The sequence below is a fragment of the Elephantulus edwardii genome, unplaced genomic scaffold (genome assembly GCF_000299155.1).
Source record: "Elephantulus edwardii isolate Elephantulus edwardi_28Jun2011 unplaced genomic scaffold, EleEdw1.0 scaffold00124, whole genome shotgun sequence".
Taxonomy (NCBI): Eukaryota; Metazoa; Chordata; class Mammalia; order Macroscelidea; family Macroscelididae; genus Elephantulus; species Elephantulus edwardii.
The window spans coordinates 5,145,420-5,171,777 of NW_006399874.1; the positions used below are offsets into that span (position 1 = coordinate 5,145,420).

General features: G+C 37.7%; 1 protein-coding gene across 1 annotated transcript in view; it reads right to left on the reverse strand.

Annotated features, from left to right (window-relative positions):
- The window catches only part of COL21A1 (collagen, type XXI, alpha 1), a 196,036-nt gene that overhangs the window by 112,394 nt on the left and 57,284 nt on the right, over positions 1-26,358 (reverse strand). Inside the window, exon 10 of the mRNA XM_006893157.1 lies at positions 24,896-24,958. Within this exon, the coding sequence (XP_006893219.1) occupies positions 24,896-24,958 (63 nt within the window). The remainder of the gene's footprint in view (positions 1-24,895; positions 24,959-26,358) is intronic.

The following is a 26,358-nucleotide window of genomic DNA, read 5'->3' on the forward strand; positions in this document are numbered from 1 at the left end:
GGGAGGATGTATTCTTAACTCAGCACAGAGCAGTTAATCTCTCTAAACAAACTTTCAGTCCCTGAATATTTAGTCAGGCCAATGACTTGGATAGTTACAACCTTAAAACACTTTAATGTGACTCTAGACACTTTCCATCTTCTCTAAATTTCTCAAATCTATTTGATTTGTTTCTTCAGTCAGCATTGTTAACACAGATCTCATTAATGTTTCGATGATATCATTTTTATTCTCAATTCCAAAAAAACTTCTCTGTAAGATACTTTCAGTCCCTCTCAGATCAGAAGAGCCACAGTCTCTAGCACCTACTATTATCCTTTCCTTCTTAAGCCATGCAATTCTTCATAGAGCGTATTACTACGATTTCTCCACAACCTGAATCCCATCCCAATTCTTAAACATTTCACTTCACTGGTGAACAATGAGTATTATAAACAACTTGTTAATTCACCATTTAAGAGCATCTACAACTTTCGAACCTTCTAGATGTGTCTGACCTTGTTCTGTCTCTGTAGCACTGGATTGATTATATAATCCCTTGAAATCAAGGACAAGATAAAATAAATTTTTATAACTTATTGAATGCAATGTACAACAATTTTTTTTACTTATTGAACATTGAAAGAATTCACTTTCAAAATATCAAAACTACAGACATCTGAGTAAAGTTTTTCCCTCAGAGGACACTTGTGTAGTCTCCAAGAGCAAATTGAAACTTCTAGTAATACTGTGATTCACAGTTTCAAAATCAGCCAAATGCAAAAAAAAAGTAATCTATTTAGGATTCTCTGAGTTCTGTCTCTTCCCCACTACAGTTATCACTATATATTCATACCACCACTTTGAAAGCAGTAATTGAACCTCAAATTTGTCACTGTTAAATATCTGCATGAAAATAACTAGACTGTATAAATACCACCACTTACAGACCTTTCCCTCAGACCTTACAAAAGCCTATATGTTGTCTACATTCTGGCATGATTTTCAGCAGGTTGTTGTAACTGGGAAAATGATACCAATCACTTATCAAGTATCATGCATCAGACTAAGCACTTCACATGTATTTTATTCATTTAATCTTCATAGTTATCTTTTTTCTATTGTTATCTCTTTTCTTTTGTTAACTTTTCTTAAATTGAGATTTTAATGAAAGTTTATAGAGAACTTGGATTTCCATTCATTCATTGTTGCACATTTTTCTCCCTGCCCCCTTCCTCAGTCTTCTTTTTTCTTTGGGGGAAAAAATAATTATTTCCTTGTTATACACCCACCCCCCAGTTCACTTTACTATGCAGCTCTTATTCTGGGCTCTTGTCATGCCAATAATACTTAATCATAGATTCCTTTTATAGAGTTCTCTCCCTCATCTGTTTCAATGCTGTGTACATTATTTATCCCCTCATTTCTTAGTTTCTCCCCAACATCCATGGCAGTCCTGTTTTTTAACAGTGGCATTATGCAGTATTTGTCTTTTGTGACTGAGATATTTCACTTAGCATAATATCCTCCATGATACCCATTTTGTATAATAGCTCATGAGTTTCTTGTTTGTTTTGGGTTTTTTTTTTTTAGTGCTATATAGTGTTCCATTGTGTGAATATACCACAGCTTCTCTAGCCATTGTTTATTGATGGACATTTGGGTTGTTTCCAGCTCTTTGCTATTGTGAATAAAGCAGCAATAAACATGGGTGTGCAGATATCTGCTTGGGTGGCAGTTCTGGTTTCTTTGGGGTATATTCCCAGTAGTGGAATTGCTGGTTCAAATGGTATTTCTATTTCCAATTTTTTGAGAAAGTGCTATTATAGTGGTTGCACCATTTTACACTCCCACCATCAAAATAGAAATATAAGGGTTGTTCCTCAATATAGTAAAAAGTATTTATGCAAACCCAAGAGCCAACATTGTTCTCAGTGGAGAGAGATTAAAGGATTCCCTCTGAGAATAGGAAGTAGGCAAGGATGCCCACTCTCACCTCTCCTATTCAAGATTTTATTGGACGTCTTAGCTGTAGCAGTAAGACAAAAGAAGGAAACAACAGGTATCCAAATTGGATATCCAGATCAGGATACCAAGGCAAAAATACCTTATATAATACATCGAATGTTGCACATCTACCTAAGTAGAAACATACTCTTATAGGAGGTATTCTAATGCTAGATCAGATGGGATCATTGTATGACGATAAATTAGATTCAAAGAAACCCATTTTATCAGACTATTTTTATATCATTCAGAAATATGAGTGCCCAGAAGTAAGGAATGTTCATAAGATTCTTGAAAAGACAATTACACTGAAGACTGGCTACTGTTCAAACTGTTGTCTGTAAAGTTCATATTTAATGAATTATGTTGCTTTCCCGTATTTTCAAAAGTTGGTTGAATATCATATATACTTTAGTCTTTTTAGAAGATTTAAAAAAAACAGATTGAAAGATGCTGTGTGGTCTTTCTTCTTCAAAGAAACCAACATGATGCATTTGTTAAAGAGAATATGCACATTTTTGCAGTTTAAAGCAAAACAGAGATGCCCTGGACTGTGTTCCCATCTCACCTCTGACTCATGATGTGACCTCAAGCAGAGTCATCAAATCCATAAATCCTAGGAGGCAACACAGTGAAACTTTTTAAATTGGAAATAACTTTAGACTGAGTTTTTGTCTTCTTCTTTAATATGGGTTTTTGAATCAGCAACTTCACCTAACTAAGCCTCAGTTTCTTAAAAGAGAGTCACATGTGAAAATCTTTTACTGATGTTTGGAATTCATCAGTCTGAAAGACAATTAACTACACAAAACCTGTAGTATACTTCTGTAAAGTGCTACCAAACAACTTAACAGCCATCATACTTGTGTTGCTAAAGCTAGGTCTAGTGGGCATTATTACAATTCTTTCTCAATATTCATATAGACCTGTGCAGAAAACATGAATATTATTCTGTGTAGAAGATTGAAAACTTCTGTGTAGTCTTTTTTTCTCAAAGACAATGAACATGATGCATTTGTTATAGAGACCATGCACATTTTAATTGATTAAAGCAACCTAGATATGCCCTGTGTTTAGAATATAATCTAGTTATTTTGTCTTTAATGGAACCAGAATGTAGAAATAACATTATTCTCATACTATAGAATCAGTTATATTTTGTTAAATTGGCAATGGGATGGATTCTTCAAAACTTGGTTGCAACAAGGAAAAAAATTACTTTAGAAACTGGAGGAATTATACTTAGTAACAAAAACCAAAACCACATCCAAGAAGGGGGATCCCAGGGCAAATCACCAAAAGAAACTGGATGAAATTCAGAAAAACGAAATTGGACTGAAGATCAGGAAAATAACGTCTAACAGGGAGGGGTATTAAAACACAGATCAATTTCCAAGAGAACCAAGGAATAAAACACTGGTTGACTCATAGCAGGGCACAATAAAACAAGAAAAAAGGCCTTAAAAGTGAAGGAAATGATAAACTTTTTATATCACTGTCCTGAATGAATGCTTTTCTAAATATACAAGTTTCTCAGTTACATTGTGAGACTGTAACTTTCACATCAACATTGATTAATATTATTCAATAAAAATGTTGCCATTTGCAGTTATTAGCAGGTCCAAATATGCATCCCATCCTCATCCACAAGAATTCTGACAGTATCTCTTTTCCATATTCACAGAAAATTTCTTTGTAAATGAGTCATTTCTAGGGGAAAAAATATTCTAGCTGCCAAATTGTAGGGCTGAAGAAAAGAATACAAAATCAATTTCATTTTCTTCCATGATTCATAGTTAAAATGCTCCAGGAAAGATGTATAGTATCGAAATGGAAATTAAGAAAGTAAAATCCCCAAATGTATTAGGGTCATAGTCTCTTCTAATCCTACTTTTAATCATGCTATAAAATAGTCTTCCAATCTAAATTTATGTATTTTTTTCCAAAGTACTGAGGAGGGTAGATAAGTTGGCTTCCTTTTAAATATTCTAGACTTAAAATACAAGGAAAAATCCAAGGAAGTTAGTCCTTACTTTTTAAAATGTAAGAGTATAATTTGTTTAAAATTATTTTACTACAAAATGTTCTTCCAAATGTCATTCTAACAGATTATGTACACAGCTAGCATAACTAAGAAACCAAAATCAAGTATGCACTTTTAATGTTTATGATGGATATCTCTAGTAGTCAAATTTCATAGTAAGCAAAGAAAACTAATCTCTTTCCACGTAGAACTAATGGAGAAATTAGTTTATTAGTGATAAAGTTATTAGTGAGTAACCATAACAAAAAAGCTCTATAGAGTTATATTTGTTTTACTAGTCAATATTTTTACTTGTTTAAGCCACTTGACTAATTCCATCGAAAAAGCTTCTCTCTCTCTCTCCCTCTCTCCCCCCCCCCCCCCCCCCCCCGTAAAGTTGGTTTCAATTCCAACTTCCACCAGGTTTCCAAGGCTTTCTCCTTCATAGTGGATTAGTGGATTCGAACTACCAGAGCAACACAGCCTTTGGGTTAGCAGCCACCTCTGTGTGGACTACACCACCATGTTGTTGTTGTTATGTGCTGTTGAGTTACCTGTGACTCATAGCAATCCTGTGTACAACAGCCCTAAGCCGTACTCTATTCTGTGCCAATCTTATGGTCTCAGACATACCTACCCTCATTAACCCAGTGACTGAGTCAATCCATTTCATTGAGAGTCTTCCTCTCGTATGCTATCCTTCCACCCTCTCAAGCATAACTCTGTCCAAGGACTGCTTCTGCCTTGCAATATATCCAAAGTATGCCAGACAAAGCTTCAGAATCCTTGCCTACAAGGAGTAGCTTGGTCTCACCCTCTCTAGGACAAACCTGTTTGTTCTTCTAGTAGTGAATGGATAACATTAATAAACATAAAATTATACCTAAGCCAAACTCTAAGAAGAAATTTTGCTACTAGGGGAGGCAAAGAGCAGGGAAAGCTTTTCTTAGAGACAAATTCAAAAGAAATACTATTAAATACTGAAGAAGTCCTTCAACAGACTACTCAGCAGGAGTTGTTGACCACTGTTAAGGAACTGACTCATTGCCGACCCTCTAGTGAGTTTTCACAGGCAGTAAATCACATGAGAGGAGATTGTACATCTTTCTCTCATAGATCAGCAGATGGATTTTGACCATAGACCTTTGAGTGACAACTCTATTCCTTACCACCAAGGCACCTCAAGAGAGGACAGGTTAAATTCTTAGAAAGGAAAGAGAACAGAATTCAAGGGGGAGCATGTTGTATTAGTTCCAGATGGATATACAGAGTTTGTGACTATAAAAGTGCAAGGACCATGTGAGGACAACCATGTCGGACCTTTACCAACTTCATAAAGGAGAACTGTGCCCATTGACAGTATCAATAACACAGGACCAATTCCCAAGAGGTCAGACATGTTCCTCACACTCCTATTTCCCTTTCTACTCACCTCAACACCAAATTTACGACTTTGCTGGGACCAAAATCCAATGCAATAGCTCACAGACCACTCAGAACCATAATGGGAATGTTAGAAGTTTATCATTCAAATTAATATGAGTACAGTCAAGACAGTTCCTGAAGTGTGCACATAGACATCTCCATCTCAATCCTTACACCTTAGGCTAATGGTTCCCAAATTCTCAGTCCTGTCAATATTGACTTCTCTGCCCTGCCAATATTGGCTTTTCCTAATCTCCCACCCCACCCCTGGCCCCACGATCCTATCTTAACTCAAGTCTCCAGTTTGGCCATAGATGTTGGTGCTTTCAGTGTAGCTGGAGCATCCTACATTGTTTCTCTTCAATGGCACCAGAATATCTGTCTCTCTCTCTCCTGTTGGCTTGCTCAATTCAATGGCAAGACTAAACAAAATAGATTGTTGAGACTGCCCAATTACCTTATGGAATAGTAAATAGCTAATCCTCTTGTGCATAGGCTAACACATCCCATTCACATATTTCTACTCATCTAGCAAAGTTAAATAATGGCTAGGAAACATCATATTGAAAGATAAACTACAAGGTAAACTTCATAAAATTATATTGAATATTTGAAATAATATAGACGGAGGGGTCATATTTAAACTTTAAAAGATCATCTGATAGACAATATGTGATGTTGGTATTATGTGCTGATGAGTCTGCTCCAATTTATAGTGACTTGATACACTGTAGAACAAAACACAATTCCTGGGCCACTCTCACAATCTCTGCTATGTTTAAGTTTATTGTTGCACTTATAAGAAGAGAGAAACAAGCAAGTAGAAGGATTGGGGATCAGGCAAGATATTCCATAGGCAAGAGATAATTTGGATGAAAGGAGAATTTACTCTAGGTGTACTTAGTCTCATCCTGTGATGAGTCATGGGAGAGGAGGTGGCTGGAGGTGTGGGAAGATGCTCAGGTGTGTGATTAGTATGGTGGGATGGTAGCTTGTACCAGTGACTGAAATGGGAAGCTCTAGAGAACCATAAAGTTAAACTGCTTAAAAAATGTAAGTACCACAAAAAATTAAAGAAACATTCTACGTAGTAAGATTGCAGCCATTGAAAATTTTGAAATTAGCTCTACTCTGAACATACCGAGTTTCTAGGAGCTATCCACTAGATAAGTAACTTATTTTTTTATTTGTTTGATAATAAGAAGCTATATGCAGCTGTGAAATACAAAGCAACATCAAGTTTCCTATAATAATTTCCTCCACTTAATCCACTCAGGTAGAACAGTCCTTAGGGAGCCCTGGTAGCCTAGTGGTAAGAAACTGTTTTGCAATCCTGAAGGCATGTGATTTAAATTCATCAGCTGCTCCAATAGGAGGAGGATGTGCAATCTCCTCTTGTGCAATTCACTGCCTCTGAAAACTCACTAGAGCATCAACTATGTGCTGACTCTGACTTGATGGCATATAAAACAATGAGAACAGCATAATCCTTAGAAAGTTGTGCTATGACTCTTCAGGAGAAAGATCAGCAATGGACAGTTTCCTCCCTTGTGATTTACAACCTTCCAAAAACCTATTGGAGGGTCAGTTATGAGTCTATTCTGACTCAAAAGCAATGAGAGTTTTTTTAAAAGCACAGTAATGGAAAATATTGTATACCTTTGACAATCACTGCAGATAGTTAGCTAAGTTCTTAATTTCACACAAATTAATTAAACATAGGCAAAGTGTCTCATTTTTTAAGGGTAGTTACAGTACACTTGTTTCATATGTGAACTATTTTCAAGGTAACCAACAACGTTTACATAAATTCTTCTTCCCCAACCTAAATTCCTAGTGATTGTGCTTTTTTGTTAGAAAGGAAGTGACTAGTATGAGCTAATGCCAACTCAACTCATAACTCCTCTATTCTGCTGTATTTCCTATATGGCACTAATCATCTTCTGATATTATATGACTGTGGGGCTATAATTTATTTAATATCCACCCTGTAGTTGCCCACTAGTAAGAATCTGTGCTGCAATCTCAATGGCATGCCATTCTAATCCAGCAGCTGTTCCATGGGTGAAGAATATGCAATCATATCCCATATGATTTATTGTCTCTGAAATCCACTGAAGGGGCAGCTATGACTCACTTCTGGCTCAAGAGCAGACATCAACAACTCTCCAATAAGGCCAGAGTGGTCCCAAGAAGCAAAAGTTATGAAATTCTATCTCATAAACTTTGGCCATGTTGTCAGAAGGGGCCAGTCCTTGGAAAGGGATATCACTGCTTAGAAGGTGAAAGGTGGTCAAAGGAAAGACCCTCAATGAGGTAGATTGACACAGTGACTACAACAATGTGGTTTTAAGTAGATATTGTGAGGATATTACAATTTAAGGTTTTCATTGTGTTGGATATTAATTCACTATGCACTGGAGTCAACTTAAAGATACCGAACAACATTATTAACACAAGAGGCTTTGCCTGTTTTTCTCACTACTGTATCATTAGATTGAATAATGTTAGGAATCCGATAAATGTTCAACAAATATATGCAAGAGTCAATAATTAAGCAAGAAAATAAATTAACTTAGTGTGGCTATTGGGGAGCTCTGGTGGTCTAGTGGCAAGAAGCTGCACTGCAATCCCGGAGGTATACAGTTCAAATCCACCAGAAGCTGTCCTGGAAAAGGAGGGGAAAGTCTGCTCTTAGGGACCTGTCCAAAGTACTGAAGAGCAATAGTGTCTCTCTGGAGAGTAAGGAGCATTTGATACAGGCCATGGTCTTTGCAATCACTTGTTATACATCAGAGAGTTGGACAATGACCAAAGAGGATAGAAGGAGAATTGATGCCTTTGAGCTGTGGTGCTGGAGAAGAGTATTGAGAATACCATGGACTGCTAGGAAAACAAACAGATTAATCCTGGAAAGGGTTAAACAGGGTGGCTCCTTGGAGGCAAGGATTCTGAGGTTCCGTCTAACATACTTTGGACATGTTGTGAGGAGAGACCGGTCCTTGGAGAAGGACATCATGCTTGGGAGGGTGGAGGGACGGAGCAGGAGGGGAAGGCCCTCTATGAGGTGGATTGATTCAGTGACTGGGATAATTGGGATGGGAGTGTCGGAGACACTGTGATTGGCACAGGACAGAGCAGAGTTTAGGGCTGTTGTACAAAGGGTCGCTATGAGTCGCAAGCGACTCGACGGCACGTAACAACAACAACAACAGTATGGCTATAGGAGCCTTCATGGGAGAGAAAAAGGAACTCTCCTCCCATGCAATTTACTGCCTTTGAAAGTCCACTGGAGGATCAGCCATGAGACGATTTTGACTTGATGATACATAACAACTGGTTATGTTGCTACTACGTAGCATGAGGTTTGAGTCCACCATCTGCTCTACAGGAGAAATATGGACAGTCTCCTACTATGTGATTGATAGTTTCTACAAGTCCACTGGAGGGCCAGCTGTGAGTCAATCTGGATGTGACAACACACAACAGAAATGAGTCAGGCTTTAAAAACCAAAGAACCAGTCCTGCTATCATATAAATCATAATTTTTAAAAGATATAATATATACATGCACATATTTAAAATCACAAATATTATGTTACCAAATAAGTTCTTAACTATTTAAGTTTATAATTAACATTTATTTTTATTTATCTATTTTATTTAGTTTTATTTATGTATACACACGTGTGTGTGTGTGTGTGTGTGTGTGTGTGTGTGTGTTGAAATAAACACAGAAGAGAAATTTAAGATATCTAAAGAAATGTTGTTCCATAATTTCCACACTCTGTCGGTGATCACCTTTCTTTGGAATGTGAACAAATTGCGATCTCTTCCAGTAGTTGGCCAAGTGGTTGTTCTCCAGATTTCTTGGCACAGATTGGTGAGCACATCTAGGGCAGCATCTGTTAGTTGAAATATGTCATTGGTATATCATTTATTCCTGGGGCCTTATTTTGTTGCCAATTCCTTTAAAACAGCTTGAACTTCTTCCTTTATCATCACAGACTCTTGCTCATATGTTGTTTCATTAAATTCTTCAGTGTCTGCCAATTCCTTTTGGTACAATGCCTCTGTATACTCTTTTCATCTTCTCTTAAAACTTCCTGGATTCATTTCATATTCTGCCCAAAACATCCTTAAGTATAGCAACTTGAGATTGGAATTTATTCTTCAGTTCCTTGAGCTTAAGAAATGTTAAGCGAGTCTGGCCCTTTTGATTTTCTGACTCCAGCTCTTTGCACATTTCATTATAATATTTTACTGTATCTTTCCATGCTGCCTTTTGAAATCTTCTGTTCATCTCTTTAATATCTTCAATTCTTCCTTCTGCTTTGGCTTAACAGTGCTCTAGTGCAAACAATATTCAGAGTCTCTTCTAACATCCATTCTTTTTCTTCCTCTTCTGTCTTTGCAATCACTTGCTATGCATCAGAGAGCTGAATAATGACTAGTGCGGATAGAAGAATTGATGTCTTTGAGCTGTGGTGCTGGAGAAGAGTATTGAATATAATATGAACTGCTAAGAAAACAAATAGGTTCATCCTGGAAATGATTAAAACAGGCTGACCCTGGGAGGCAAGGATCCTGAAGCTTTGTCTGACATACTTTGGACATGTTGCAAGGAGGGACCAGTTCTTGGAGAAGGACATCATGCTTGGGACGGTGAAGGGACTACGCAGGACAAGAAGACTCTCTATGAGACTGATTGATTCAGTGACTGGAGTGGTGGGGGTGGGGGTGTTGGAGACAGTGAGACTGGCACAGGACAGAGCAGGGTTTAGGGCTGTTGTACATAGGTTCACTATGAGTCACAGGTGACTCGACGGCACATAACAACAACAAAGAAATGTTGACAGAAAATTAATTAGCTAGTCATTTAAGGTTTTCCTAGGAAATATTTTAGGAAGAGACACATTTTGTTACCAAAAAACAAAGGACTTAAGTAAAATCAGAACTTATTCAAGACAATTAATCTGTTTTAGTTTAGAAGTGATAATTGATGAGAGGAATCTCTCTCTCCCTCTCTCTTTTGCTCTCACTCTGTGTGTACTCGAATGCCAAAACACACATATGGGTAGACAACAACTGTGGAAGAAGGACAAACAACCCTTTATTGCTAAAGAATTCAAACTACAGTAAAAAGAAAAGTTCAGGAAGACACAATTCTCTCTAGAAGGATGCTTTATACACTTCATAATTCAGGTTGCCTCTTGGAATTCTCCTAGTCAAGCTTAGCCATTTCTTTGGCTATTATCCTAATCTCTCTCATTTTCCAGTTCTTTAATCTTCATGGTACTCAACTCCAAATTTCTCCTGCTCTTAAAAAATGGACCTATAATTGGTACCATATTTGGTTAAGACCTAAAAACAAAAAAATAGAGATTGTCCAGCAGGTCCAACAGGGGTTCTCCTACTAATGCTTCACTCTCTGTCAAGCTAACTGCATTAACTTATGGTGCTAATTTTTCTCTCTCATCTCCCCTACTGTTCCATTGTGATAGAATAGTTGAAGACTGCACCTCTTCTTCTTCTTTTTTTTTAACATTACAGAGACAAGTTAGGTAAATCTTCCCTTATTGTCCATCTTCTGAGTTTTCATAATCTCCTGTCTACTCTCTTTGGAATGAATCCCAATTTCTGCATGCCACTAAACTATAATATTCTAAGTTGAATCCAATACAATAAAATGAAAATTATAGATTTTGGAGAGCCTTGCCTCTGCCTGCAGGGCCATCCCAAATGCCAAATAGGACAAGAGAGTTCGGAACAGAGAGCTATAAACAGAGGAAGGATTTTCTCAGCTTTCTGTGAGAAAGAAAGCTGACTCAAGACCCCCTCACACAAACTGCTTATCTTGGCATTCCTAATCTCATGTCTCTCCAGAGACAAAGGAAGCTATTAGGCGTCAGGAGAGGATGTGCCATCAGATGAGACAGTCTTCCTCAGAGCTAGCACTTTCAGAGGCATGTGGGGGAGAAAGGGACTGAAACTCCCCTGGGGAAAGGTACTTCCATTTTGGGATCCTTGCCTCCACTGGTGCAGGGCCAGTTGAAGTGTCAAACAGGATTAGAGAGTTTGGGACAAAGAGCTACAAGCAGGGGAAAGACTTTCTCAGCTAGCACACTGAGCTGTGAGAAAGAGAGCTTACTTTAAAGTCCCCTGGTTAGAAACTGCTCTAGTTGAGCACCTGGCCTTGCACCACTCAGCCACTCCATAGACAAAGTAGGAAAACAGAGTTAGGGAGAGTGGATTATAATAAGGTGTGATTCCTGCAGTGATGCATTCCAGAACAGAGATAATCTAAAGGACTTTAAGAAAAGCAAATTATACCAGAAAGGACGTTCAGTAGTGTGAGGGGTTCACCCCATAGATTGAACACTTTAAGCAAAGAACTAATCAATAACACCATAAAGATAATAACTACCAAAAACTTATACAGACACAATAGAAATTGCGGAAAACATAGCAAGGAAAGCGTCACAGAAGGCCAAGAAAGCAGCAGGTGGTTTCAAACACTGTGGTGGGAAAAATTAAACCTTCTCCAAAAGAAGAGAATATTGCAGACCCAAGAATACCCTAGAGTCACAAAGGCAGAAGACACATGTTGATACAGAGGCATTTGAACAGCTACTGAACAAATTACAAATGAATGAAGATACAATGGAAGCCATATATAAAAAGAATACCCTAGAAGTAGAGAACCAGATGAAATATATTGATGAAGAGTTATTGAACAATTATGAAAGAAATGTAAATGATGGAAGAAACAATGGAAGCCATTAATAAAGTGAATACTCCAGAGACAGGGAGTCAAAAGAAATATATCAGAGAAGAGGAACTTGCACAACTACAAAAAAAAAAAAAAAAAAAGAAAAATTTGGAAGAAAGAATTGATTTTTTTAGAGGGTACAACCAAAACAATATTGGAAAATATAACAGAAATGCATGAAAATGCAATCCAGAATATTAAGACAAAAATAGCAGAAGTGTCATACATGCTTGAAGGACAAAAAAGTAGAGAAAAAACGGAGCAGAGTCAGTGAGCTAAAAGATAAGAATCTCAAAGTAAACATACTATAAGAAAAATCAAAATGAGACATAAAGAAAATGAAGAAAACATTAGAATCATGTGGAATGACATCAAAAGAAACAATATACAAATGAGTAGAATTCCAGAATATGAAAAGGTAGAGGGAAATCACTGAGAAAATTGAGGAACACGTCCTAGAAGAAAACTTTCCAAGTATTATGAAGAACAAGGAAATTAACATTCAATTAGCTCAGGGAACACCAAACAGACTAGAATCCAAAATAAAAACATCAAGACATATAATAGTCAAATTCTTTAAAATAATATAATACCTAAAATATATAATATCATATCATATATAATATTATATAAAATAGTTATGATAGTTAAATTCTTATAATAGGACAGCAAGTAATAAATGTTGGAGAGGATGTGGTGAGAGAGGAACTCATATATTGTTGGTGGGATTTAAAATGATACAACCACTCTGAAAGGCAGTTTGGTACTTCTTCAAAAAGCTGAACATAGAAATTCCATTATCACCCAGCTATTCCACTACTTGAAATGTTGTTGTTGTTGTTGTTGTTATGTGCTGTCGAGTTGTTTGCGACTCATAGCGACCCTATGTACAACAGCCCTAAACCCTGCTCTATCCTGTGTCAATCGCCCTGCCTCTGACACACCCATCCTGATTACCCCAGTCAATGAATCAATCCACCTCATAGAGGGTCTTCCCCTCTTGCTCCATCCTTCCACCCTCCCAATCATGATGTCCCTCTCCAAGGACCTGTCCCTCCTTGCAACATGTACAACTACTTGGAATATACCCTGAGAAAATGAGAACTGAGGTACAAATGGATATTTGTACACCAATGTTCATAGCAACATTATTCACCATCTCAAGAACATGGAAACAGCTCAAATGTCCAACCACAAAAAATGGATTGAGAAAAATAATGGTACATTCACACAATGGAATATTATGTAGAACACAGGAGAAATGATTTTGTAAATTATTACCTAACTTGAGAAGGACTGGGGAGCATTATGCTGAGTTAACAAACTTAGTCCCACAAGGACAAATATTGTATAAAACCATTATTGTAGAATGAGTATAAGGATCTAAGGGGGGGGAGGGGAGGATGGAAGCAGAGGGATGAGGATGTGCAGGGTGATGGGGGGATTAATCATTATGTTGTATAATTTGATGGGTGGAGGGTGAGGGAAATTGGAAGAATCTGTTCTCAAAAACAATGTATTAGTTGACCAATTCAGTATGGTGGCAGGCTAAAAGGTCAATATACAAAACTCAGTGTGATTTCTCTATAGTAACAAGGAGAATTCATATAAGAAAACCAAGAAAGCAATACCACTTACAATAAATAGCCAACCACAAATTATGATACTTGGAAATGAACTTAACTAGCAATATAAAAGAACAAGGAAAACTATGCAACACTTCTGTGAACAACAATAAAATATCCAAATAAATGGAAAAGTGTACCCTGCTCATGATAAGAAAGACTCAATATAGTTAAAATGACAATCCTATTAAAAACAATTTACATGTTCCAATACAGATACCTAGTTCATTTTTCAAGGAGATCAAAAAGGAAATTGTCAAGTTTATTTGGACAAGAGGAAGACCCCAAATAAACAAAATTTCTAAAAAAAGAAAAATTATGTGGGAGGCATAAGATTCCCTGACTGCAAAACCTACTACACAGCAGTAGTAACCAAAACAGTATCGTACTAGTACAATGACAAGAACAGGAACAGAATTGAGAAGAAAGAAATGCAGAAAGCTGAAACAGGATCCATATCTCACATCAAACACAAAAAACACCTCAAGGTGGATCAGAGACCGGAGAATAAAGACCAAAACCTTAAAATTAAAAAAAGACAAACTGGGACTAAGCTTAAGTTATTCTATGGTGTAAAGAGGCTAACAAATACATCCAGAAGTACACAATCTGGAGAGGATAAAATTGATGAACGAAACCTTCTAAAGATTAAATCACTGAGTGCATCCAAAACTTTTTCCAATATGGTGAAAAGAAAATCTATCAACTGGGGGGGAAAAAGTTGACAATACCATCTCACATAAGGGTCTCATAACAAATTTACAGAACACTACTGGGGCTCCCAAAGAAAAAGACTGATAATCCAATTCCAAAATGGGCAACAGACATGGAAAGACTTTTCAGAGAGGAAGACATACAGACAGCAAACAGACAGATAAAGAAATGCTCACAATCACTGGCAATAAGAGATATGCAAATCAAAACCACAATAAGATACTATCTCATTCCAGTAGCATTGGCAAAGTTTAATAGAACAAAAAGCAGTGAATGTTGGAAAGCATGTGAAGAGGTGGAAACTATCATACACTTTTGGTGGGGTTGTAAAATGCTGCAAGTACTCTGGAAGGCAATTTGATTCTTCCTCAAAAAAATGGAACACAGAAACATTTATGACCCAGCTATTCCACTACTAGGAATATACCCAAGGAAATTACAACTGAGACACAAACGGAGATTTGTACACGAATGCTCGTAGGTTGTTACTCACCACCACAGGAACATGGAAACTGCTCAGATGTCCAACCAAACTAATCATATTGAGAAATTTTGGTACATTCACACTGTGGAATACTATGCAGCATTCAGAAGTAAAGATGCAGTATTTGAAAAATACTACATAACTTGGGGGAGACTAAAGAGTATTATGCTGAGTAAATGAATATTTTCATAAGGACAAATACTGTATAAGGCTATTATTGTAAAAATAGAAGGATAACTAGTGAAACATGTATGGGAATCCAAGGGAGGAGTGAAAGCAGTGGGGTGAGGATGGGTAGGGGTAAAATCACAGGGTTGAATACTATAGTGGATTGAGGGAGGGGGTAAGGGAAATAGGAAAGATCCAGTGGGGACCTGAAATAACAGGTTAATTGTGGGCATAGTCCAATAGTGATTAATTTTATAAAACATAATAAATGGTAATGATTATATCATACACAGTGTAAATGAAGAATAGTGTGAACACAATATATACAAACTTAGTAAGCAAACCAACATAAAAGAATTTTTTTCAAAAGACTGTCACCTTTCTCAATGGAGTTAAGTCTCATAATTATAAAGGTCTTCAAAGTAGATAATTCATATTTTCAGTTTTATGTTTGCAAATTGCCCCTTACTATGAAATTGTTAAACTAACTCTTCCAACAACTGTTCATCATAATCACCTTTACTTATTCTATGTGCAGGTTTTAAATAACAAAAAAGGCTTCAAACTTTTTCTTGTACTAAAGTAAGAATAAAAGCGATACATAGATGTTGCAACTCTGATGTAAATTCACTTAAAGTGTACTTAAGAGCAGCAGATGTCATTTGCAACATGAGGATCAATTGCATAGACATTATCTCTTTATTAACGATGGGCTAGTGGTAAGGAGTTTCATTGCAATACTAAAGGTACTCAGTTCTAATCTACCAGCTGCCCTCAGGGACAAAAATGGCCAGTCTCCTCTCATGTAATTTAATACCTCTGAAAACCCACTGGAGGGTCAGCTATGGGACAGCTCTGATAGTAATGCACACTAAGAGCGGCAATGATACCAAAAGATCCATCAGCCTTTTAGTTAGCCATTTATATACATTGATCCCTTTTCACCAAGTCTACATATCTCACATATGGTTTGAACTAAAACCATATGTTAATCTTAGGTGAATATTACTATACTAGAACAGCTCAGTTTCTAAACTCTCAACATCTTTTTAGATTTTTATATAATCTGAATGTTAAATTCCAAATTAAATCAATGGTTAAAAGTTCTTAAAAATCACAGCAAAGTAAATGAACACATAGAGGATTATCTAATACTAAAACAACATAACATCTCCCTGGAAGAGAATATATATGAAACTGAGATTTTATAAAAATTAAAACTATAAACCAAATAGAATCTTTTCAACACATATCTTAAAAATTATTTTATCTGACACATAAAAAAACTTTTATTTATCAATATGGAAATATCATCATTTCTACACAAAATGGCTAATGGGCAAGAAAGGACACTTTGAAAATAAAAGTAACTAAAAATAATTTTAAAATAAAATTAATCAATCTTGAATTTAGATTTCCGTGTATAATTGCACACTTACGGTTTTTAGTTGCCTAATGGATTTCATTTTCAAAATAAAATTTTCGTCTCCTCCTCTAATTTTATCACTGTCATCATTCAAAAATCTTATCAGATACCCCTTAACCCAACTAGAGGGTGCTTTTACCAATAAGGCTCTAAAATTTATTCCTAGCACAGAATCCACAATAATTCCTTTCAAAAAATAAGCTTTATCCATCCCTCCTCTATTAAAAAATCTTCCAGTATCTCCAGCCCTCATTTCCATTGAAAGCCATAATTATCTCAATGACTGCTATTATATCATCTCTAACTTTTTGTGATCTACCTTTCTAATGCTATCTGTTAGCCTTTAGTTATAAATTTTACTGCATGCTGAGTACTAACACTTGTAGCTGTAAATGTGATATTGGTTGGAAAGAAAGCCTTTGTCTGATGAAGTTTTTCAATTAGATTTTTTTAGTTGTTGTTGTTGTTGCTATTATGTGCCGTCGAGTTGCTTGCAAGTCATAGCAACCCTATGTACAACAGCCCTAAACCCTGCTCTATCCTGTGCCAATCCCATTGCCTCCAACACACCCATCCTTATTATCCCAGTCACTGAATCAATCCACTCATACAGGGCCTTCCCTTCTTCCGCTGTCCCTCCATCCTCCCAAGCATAATGTCCTTCTCCAATGACCAATACCTCCTCACAACATATCCAAAGTATGTCAGATGAAGCCCCAGAATCCTTGCCTCCAAGGAGCAGCCCAGTTTAACCCCCTCCAGGATGAATCTGTTTGTTTCCTTGGCAGTCCGTGGTACATTCAATACTCTTCTCCAGCACCACAGCTCTAAGGAATCAATTCTTTTTCTATCCTCCCTAGTCATTGTCCAACTCTCTGATGCATAACAAGTCATTGCAAAGACCACGGCCTGTATCAGATGCACCTTAGTCTCCAGAGTGACACCTCTGCTCTTCCGTACCCTGGAGAGGTCCCTAACAGCAGACTTTCTCCTCACAATACATCTTTTAATTTCCTGGCTACTGGTGCCATGAGTGTTGACTGTGGAACAAACCAAACTACAGTTGTAAACAATCTCAATCTCTTCACCATCCATCCTGATGCTGCCAATCGGTCCAGAGGTGAGAATCTTTGTCTTCTTGACATTGAGCCTCAATCCATACCAAAGGCTGCAGTCCTTGACCCTCTGCAGCAAGTGCTTCAGGTCCTCCTCAGTGTCAGCAAGCAGCGTTGTGTCATCTGCATAATGCAGATTGTTGATAGATCTTCCACCAATCCTGATGCCACAGTTCTCCTCATAGAGCCCAGCCTCTTGGATAATCTGTTCTGCATACAGGTTGAAAAGGTATGGAGACAGGACACATCCCTGTCGTATACCCTTCCCAGTTTTGAATCATGCAGTGTTTCCTTGCTCTGTTCTGACGACTGCCTCTTGGTCCAAGTGTAGGTTTCTCATTAGCACGATCAAGTGTTCTGGGATTGCCATTTTCTCAGAGTCATCCGCAGTTTGTTATGACCCACACGGTGAAACGCCTTTGCATAATTAATGAAACACAGATAGACATTCTTCTGGTATTCCCTGCTTTCAGCTAAGATCCATCTAACATCAGCTACAATGTCCCTAGTACCATGACCCCTTCTAAACCCAGCCTGGACTTCTGGCAGTTCTCTGCTGATGTGCTGTTCCAGTCGTTTTTTGATAATCTTCAGTAGAATCTTGCGTGCATGTGAAATCAATTAAACTTACATGAGTTTATACTGGAATAGAGCTCATTAAGTGCACAAATAGCAATATTACAGAACAGAGTAGAAAGTTCTTTTTCAATGCAAATCCAAATAACAACCCTATAGAGCAGAGTAAAACTTCCCTGTAAGATTTCTAGGGCTGTAATCTTTTAAAAGGTAATAGCTATAGCTTTCTCCTGCAGCATCACAGTTGAGTTTGATTTACCAATGTTTTGGTTATCAGCTGAGTTCTTAAGCACTGTACTATCGATGGTCTTTCCACATCATGACTTTTAACAATAGAGAACAAACTTAAAGACACACAGAGAAGGGATACACCATGTGAGGATGCATCTAAAAGCCAAGGAACTTCACAGTTTCCTGAGGGCTACCAGAGGCCAGGAGAAAATCATAAAACAGTTCCTCTCATAGCCTTTAAAATACATCAACATTGCAGATACCTCCATTTGGACTTCCTATCTCCCGAACTACAAAGCTACTCAAACATTAAGATAGCCATAGGATGGTAATACACCTTACCCTCATTTGCATTTTGTGGATTGCTAAAACTACTAAATTCCTTTCTACATTCCCCGCTTTCACTGATGGCCACCTGTAAAAACTTTTCTTTCCACAGAAATCTGATGAAGTTTTTTGGCATTTTAACAATCAAGCAAAGGTGAGGGTAGAATGTTATTCAGAGGCCAAAACAACTCCAGAACTTTTGTTTTAGCAGAATACTTTGTATTGTGAAGAATACTATTATTTACTAAATAATACTACTTTCTTAAATAAGAAAATAGGCCTAGATAACTGTGAAAATATAAATTTCTACTAAATCATAAAAGTCCTTATACATATTTCCACAAGTGATTGTCAATTAAAAAACAATGTCCCATCAGTTTACACACACTCCTCATTCATCTGCATGGGTAGGATCCAAAGATTAGGTTATTATGAAAAATGGTCATTATGTAAAGATGGAAGATTATCACATCAGATCACAAAGTGGAGGATGAATATAGCATTACATAACTGCCAAATGACACTATTATCTAACTTCCAAGTTAATTAAAATCATGGCCCAGCCAGGTCGATACATAAGCACAGCACACCCTTGCTTTGTTACTGGCAGACACACATTTTTAATTAATAATATAGTTGGATAGGTTTTTTTACTATTGTCATAAACGTGAGTTGTCCAGTAACAAAATAAGAGTGGATGTAATGCCTTTAATCATTATGTTTCTCTAAATTATCTAACAGGGTAATTCTTATTTTATATATCTTTTTATAAAGTAGAATAGAAATCGGTTCCGACACTGTGTTGATAGAAAGTACTAAGCTGATAGGGAAACAACAAAGTGAAAAGGTTTGTGGCAGCTCATTAATGTTGGCTGAAGGCATTTTCCGTATGAAAATCAGCAATTTCTCCAGAGAGGAATAATATCCTATTTAAAGCTTCAGTTGACTTGGCCTGGTTTTAATTTGAAACAGTTTCAAAATTCTTATTGAGGGGGATTGCACAGAATCAAATCCAAACAATGCAGAATTCCCTTCGAACTGTTCCATCCAACTTTCCTTGATCCAGATGGCTTCCAAAGCCAGCCAGAGGCTCCGCCCACACCTTCCTACCCCTGCTGCGCACTGGCTCTGGACATACACTAATGACCCTCAGCTGCTTTGGCTCCCAGGCCGGATTTCTCCTCTGGTCTGGCCACTCAACTTCATCTCTCATGCAGAGAGGAAGAAATGAGGGATAAGGGGGGGGGGGGCATTTAAGAAAAGTTATACCTTAGAATAGAGAAGATTTGGGTTAGTGAATCAGGATTCTATGGCCGATGGAGGATATCTAAAACAACATAAATTTATTCTCTTAAACTTGAGGAGATAAGAAGTTTGAAATAGATCTAAGGGGTTACAACCAATGTGCCAAAAAGCTGTGGCCCTTCTGGAGCTTCTAGGAGAGAGACCATTCTCTGCTTTCCCAGTTTCTCGGATACACTTATGTTCTTTTGCAAATGGTTACATCACTCTAACCTTCCCTTTCACTATCAAATCTCCTTAGAATATAAACCCTCCTGATGGAGAAGGGCAACATTAAGTTTTGCTGTTCAGAGAATCACTATGAGTCATGGTTGACTGGACAGCTCCTAACAACAACTGTTTTCCCCTATGATAAGGTCCTTTGTGGTTACTGTTTCCATTTAGATAATATTAGATGATTTCCCTATGTCAAAATCTTTACTTACATCTGCAAAATCTTTTTTGTAAAAAAAAAATAGAATTTACAATTTGGGGGGATTAAGATACGGACATCTTTGGGGAGGCATTAGTTTGTCTATCATGCATATAAAAATCGTGCATGTTTATGTAGATCAAAGACATATATACCTGTAATGGGATATGACAATAAATCTATTGTTATTGCTCTTAAATCTCAATCACTAAAGTAACATCCATGATTATTAGCCAAGCTAATTGTAACATTAGCTTGGTGGCCTAGTAGCAAGAAGCTTCACTATAATCCTTAAGGTGCACAGTTAAGGCCACCAGGAGCTCTATGGGAGAAGGATGGGAAATCTCCTCCCATGCAACTACGTGATTCTGAAAACCTGCTGCAGGATCAGCTATGGATCAGTTCCAACTCTATGGCACATAACAATTGTAAAATAATCTCTTGCAATTCACTCAGAGTAAGACCTAAAAAACAAAACAAAAAAAAAACCCACAAGACAAGATTGGTAGCCTATGCAAGAGCCTTCTCAGCTTTCTCCTACAAACAATGTCTAGGATCTTTTATCACTGAATAAAATGTAGATCTGAAAATATTAGCACTGCTGTCAGGAGAGGTGAAGAAAAGGGGTCTTCAAGTGGAAGATGGTTCACCTTATGAAAAATCAACATACTTTTTGATCATGGCAGAACTCACAAAGAATCTCAGGATAGTATCATTAGTTAGATTAAGGAGTCACAACAAAGGAATTTTTTAAAAATCATAATACCTACAGGCTTAAATGAGAAAAAGATAATGAGGAAAACTGCAAGGCCAATGTTTTGACTTAAGCAATATTTTTTTAAAAAAATCAAAAGTAGGTGCAAAATTCCTAGTCTATTCATTCAGTTCAAATAGAAGTAGCCTACATCTAATGTCCCCCTCCTTCCTCCAAATATGTCTTACAGCTTTTGTGATACTGCATTTGTCCCTGCTGCTCCATTGCAAAGTTTCAACTGTCCTTACTCCCATCCAATTCAAATCCACCTCTTGGGCACTAGAAGCAAAGACCTCCCCACATTTCATCTCACACTTCACTTTGGTGATATTTTCAGGAGGAACAAATCCTTTGGGTGAGTCATAATTCTGGGAAAGGTAGAGGGTCAACAAAGGAATGGAAGATCCTCAATGAAATGGATTAACTCAGTAACTGACACAATGGTCTTGGGCATGACAGAGATCATGAGGATGGTACAAGACAGAGCTAAGTTCAGATCTGTCATTCATAGGGTTACTATGAGTACTAGTCAACTGGAGAACACCTAACAAAAACAACTCGCTCTTCTGGTCTAGTGGTCAAAAGCTGTGCTGTCAATCCAAAGGCAAGAGGTCTAAATCCACCAGTTGATCATGGGAGAGAGAGGACTTTGTCCCTCTCTCTTGTGAATTAGAACTTCTGAAAGCCTACTGGAAAGACAGTTATGAATTGGCTCTGGTTCAACAGCACATGACTCAACATACCAGTGTTCACTCAAGTAAAACCCCTCAGAGGGTTTTGTTGACTCCTCTCTCACACACACACCCTACATCTACATCTGGTTATTGTTGTTAGGTGCCATCAAGTTTAACTGTGACTCATAACAACTCTATGAACAACAGATCTGAACCCTGTCCTTTCCTGTGCCATACTTGAGCCCATTGCTACAGTCTCTATGTCAATCCATCTAGTTAATGGCCTTCCTCTCGCTAACCCTCCACCTTCTAAGCATGATGGCCTTTTCCAAGGATTGGCCACTCATAACAACATACCTAAAATATGTGAGATGAAGTTTCATCATTCTCACCTCTAAGGATCATTCTGGTTAAGCTTTCTCCAATGTATATCTCTTTGCTTTTTGGTCAACATGTGGAATATTCAGTATTCCTCTCCAACATCTGGTGAGGCTATATTAAATATAAATGTGAGACCTTACTATTTCCCCTCTACACCATCACACCACCTCTGTCCAAGTTATTCTTACCTTTGACTCAGAAATAACTTTCTATGAGGTGATATTCCTATTACTCCCACTCTTGACTGTCATATAACCTACCCTCCATATATAGCATCTACTTTGACCCTCCTAAATATTAAACAAAATAAAGCCAACCTCTTCTAAAAATCTCCAATAGGATTAGTATCCCCATCAGAGTGAACCTCAGTGAGTCACCTGAACAGCACCACCCCAGACCTCAGCAGTTTCTCAGCAATCTGACATCCTATCATTTTGTTACCACTTTAGCCTCTCTTCTTTGAGACTCTCTGTCCAGAGAAGCTCACTTTTATACCTAACCTAGTCCAGTGCAGCTCTGGTGTAACCTAACCTACTACACCAATGCAACCAATCACCTCAGACTCAGGGCAATCCTGTGGGTGTCAGAGTAGAACTGTGCCCCAAAGTGTTCAATAGCTGCTTTTTCAGAAGCAGATTACAGGCCTTTCTTCCAAGTAACTTCTGGGTAAACTCAATTTTCCAACCTTTGGATTAACAATCAAGCACATTAATTATACCACCCAGAGAATACATCACAATTTCTTCAAAGCCATCATTACTTAAAACCATGAAATGTGTCAGCAAACTTCTGCTAGGGATGCAAAAAGCTCCCCTTCTGGTTGGAATGTTGTTGTTATGAACGTCAAGTCGCTTGCGACTCATAGCGACCCTATGGACAACACCTCTAAACTCTGCTCTGTCCTGTGCCAGTCGCACTGTCTCTGACACACCCATCCCGATTAACCCAGTCACTGAATTAATCCACCTCATAGAGGGCCTTCCCCTCCTGCCCTGTTTCTCCACCCTCCCAAGCATGATATCCCTCTCCAAGGACTGGTCCCTCCTTACAAGATGTCCAAAGTATGTTAGATAGAGCCTCAGAATCCTTGCCTCCAAGGACCCACCCGGTTTAACCCTTTCCAGGATGATTTAACACTAGGATTATGGCTTTTTTGGTTTTGGAACAAAATTAACCCCCAATACAAATCTGCCATTAATTCATTCGCAGTAGAAAAGTTTCATAGGTAACACTTTACTTCAGTGGCAATGGTTGTATAATGTTTTATATATCAAAACTAATTCCAAATACTTATTTAGTTCCCAAAATATCCTGACACATGATTTACCAGCAAATATTTGCCTAAGTTGCTTCAAGATTCTTGTTGTTATTATGTACCACCGAGTCAGAATCAACCCATAGCTGACTCTTTAGCAGGTTTTCAGAGACAGTTAATCACACAGGGGATTGTCTATCCTTCTCCCACAGAGCAGCTAGTGGCCTTGAACTGTGTGCCTTTGGGATTGCAGTGGAGCTTCTTATCACTAGGCCACTAGAGCTCCTTACAGTGGATTAGCTTTATTTTTTCTTAACTTATAATTGTCCCTAAAGTTCTCTAAAACTTTAGAGGGTAATATTTTATTTTAGCTTTGAGGAGGAGGAAAATAATACATGTTGCTGTTGTTATGTGCCGTCGAGTTGCTTGCAACTCATAACGACCTTATGTAAAAGAGCCCTAAACTCTGCTCTATCCTGTGCCAACCTCATTGTCTCTTACACACTTACTCCCACTACCCCGATTACTGAATCGATCTATCTCATCAAGGGTCTTCCTCTCCTGCGCTGTCCCTCCACTCTCCCAAACATGATGTCCCTCTCCAAGGACTTATCCCTCCTTGCAACATGCCCAAAATATGTCAGACAAAGTTTTAGAATCCTAGCTGGTGGCCTTGGACTGTGTGCCTTTGGGATTGCAGTGCAGCTTCTTGAGAAAACAATTATTTATCTTTATTGACAGAGAGAACTCATTGGAAATTATTTTATTATTATTAATATTTAGCTAAGTGGGTGATTTTACTCCAGAGCCCTCATGCCTGCCTTTAATTGTTTTTGGTGAAACATTCTTCTAGGTCGTGTAACCCTGGTATGTCCACTTGCTGTACAGAAGTAACTCATGGTTGCATGAAGCCGAACACCGTGATACTGATGAGTCAAATGTGAGAATGGTTACCCATGGTGGACAGTATTTGGTGAATCTCCCCATTTAAAACAAGCTTGGAATCAGGAGTGGCATACACTTCCACAATAGCTAGCATCAGGAAACCCTATGAACCTGGAGAAAGGATGAAAGTTATACAGGAGGTGTCTAGGACTTTCTTTTATAGGATCGCTATGAGTCACCTGTGACACAACGGCACTTAACAACAACAACAAGTGTAACACTATCTTAAAGTATCTAAAAAGTGACTAGAATGTTGATTCTTAATCCCAGTACTGGAATGACTAAGCTTTCAGTACTCACAGGCTTACCATCTTGACCAGGTTGTCCAGGATAGCCAGGGCTCCCAGGCACCCCAGGTTCACCCTAGACAGGAAAAAAAAAAAACAAAACAAACTTCTCAATAAAGCCCAATCATCTATATTGGTACAGTCAGGACCAATTCCAGAGTCATTTCCAACAAAAGAAGGCTTTTTGTTTTTATTTAACACACAAATCCCAAAATATGTGTAAAAGTGACACCACAATTTAATGCTAACAAATAAAGGTGTTTTACTCTACAAAACTCTTGATCTTGTATTTCTCTGAGCACACAAAGTATAAGAATGGTATTAGTTTCCAGCGATGCAAAAATGCCAAGATTTATAGTCGAATATATCTTTATAATTATAATCAAACTGCCAAGTGTCAAAGCAAATATACTTTCAATGACCACAAGGTTTTCTTCATGTTTAATTGTTGTTGTTATTGCTATGTGCCATTAAGTCACTTGTGACTCATAGCAACCCTATATACAATAGCTCTGAACCCTGTCCTATCCTGAGCCAATCTCACTGTCTCTGATACTCCTGCCCCTAGTTACCGTGTCAATTCATCTCATCTAAGGTCTTCCTCTCCTGCACTGTTCCTCCACCTTGATGAAGCATAATGTCCTTCTCCAAGGACTGATCCCTTCTTGCCTCATGCCCAAAGTATGTGAGGGTAGCTTCAAAAATTCTTGCCTTCAAGGAGCAGCCTGGTTTCACCCTCTACTGTACAGACCTGTTTGTTCACTACTCTTCTCCAGCACCACAACTTAAAGATATTGATTTATGTAAGTGAAGCCCCTGTAAGACAATTCTTCTCCAACTCCTCAGTTCATTCGGTAGATGATATTTTAAAATTTTTATATTGATTTGCATATAATAATTTGTGTATATTGTGTTTCATCTATGTACTTTTTTTGTGGAGTCTCCTCTCTCCAACCACCAAATGTAGGTATGCAATATTTAAGAAATTAGAAGTTGAAATTTATCTTTGAAACCTTCAAAACACCTGTGCCACAAAACATAGCAATGTTCCTGGAAACATTCTATGGAAATCTACTACAGTAACTAATAATCTTTACTGACAACTCATGATACATTACACATGGGGGGGGGGAATCAATTAAAGTGAAATTTTTGTGATGTGGGGATTTTTTGATAATTTTTTTTCATTGTCATAAAGTTACAACTGATTCCTAGTTGAACCTCCAAAAGTTGCTGGAGGCTGTAAATCACACGGAAACATCGCCCGTCTTTCTCTCAAAGAGCCACTAGTGGATTCAGAATGTCAAAGAGGTGCCATCTCTGGGTGAGCAGTACGATGTCCTGTGGTTCAAAAAATTAAAAAAAAATAATGCATAGTCATCTATCTGTAAGTCTAAGATATCCAAATGTGACATCTCACTGAAAAACATGAAATCTCTGCCTTCAGTATCAGTAAACTTCTGCACAAAGGCAAGT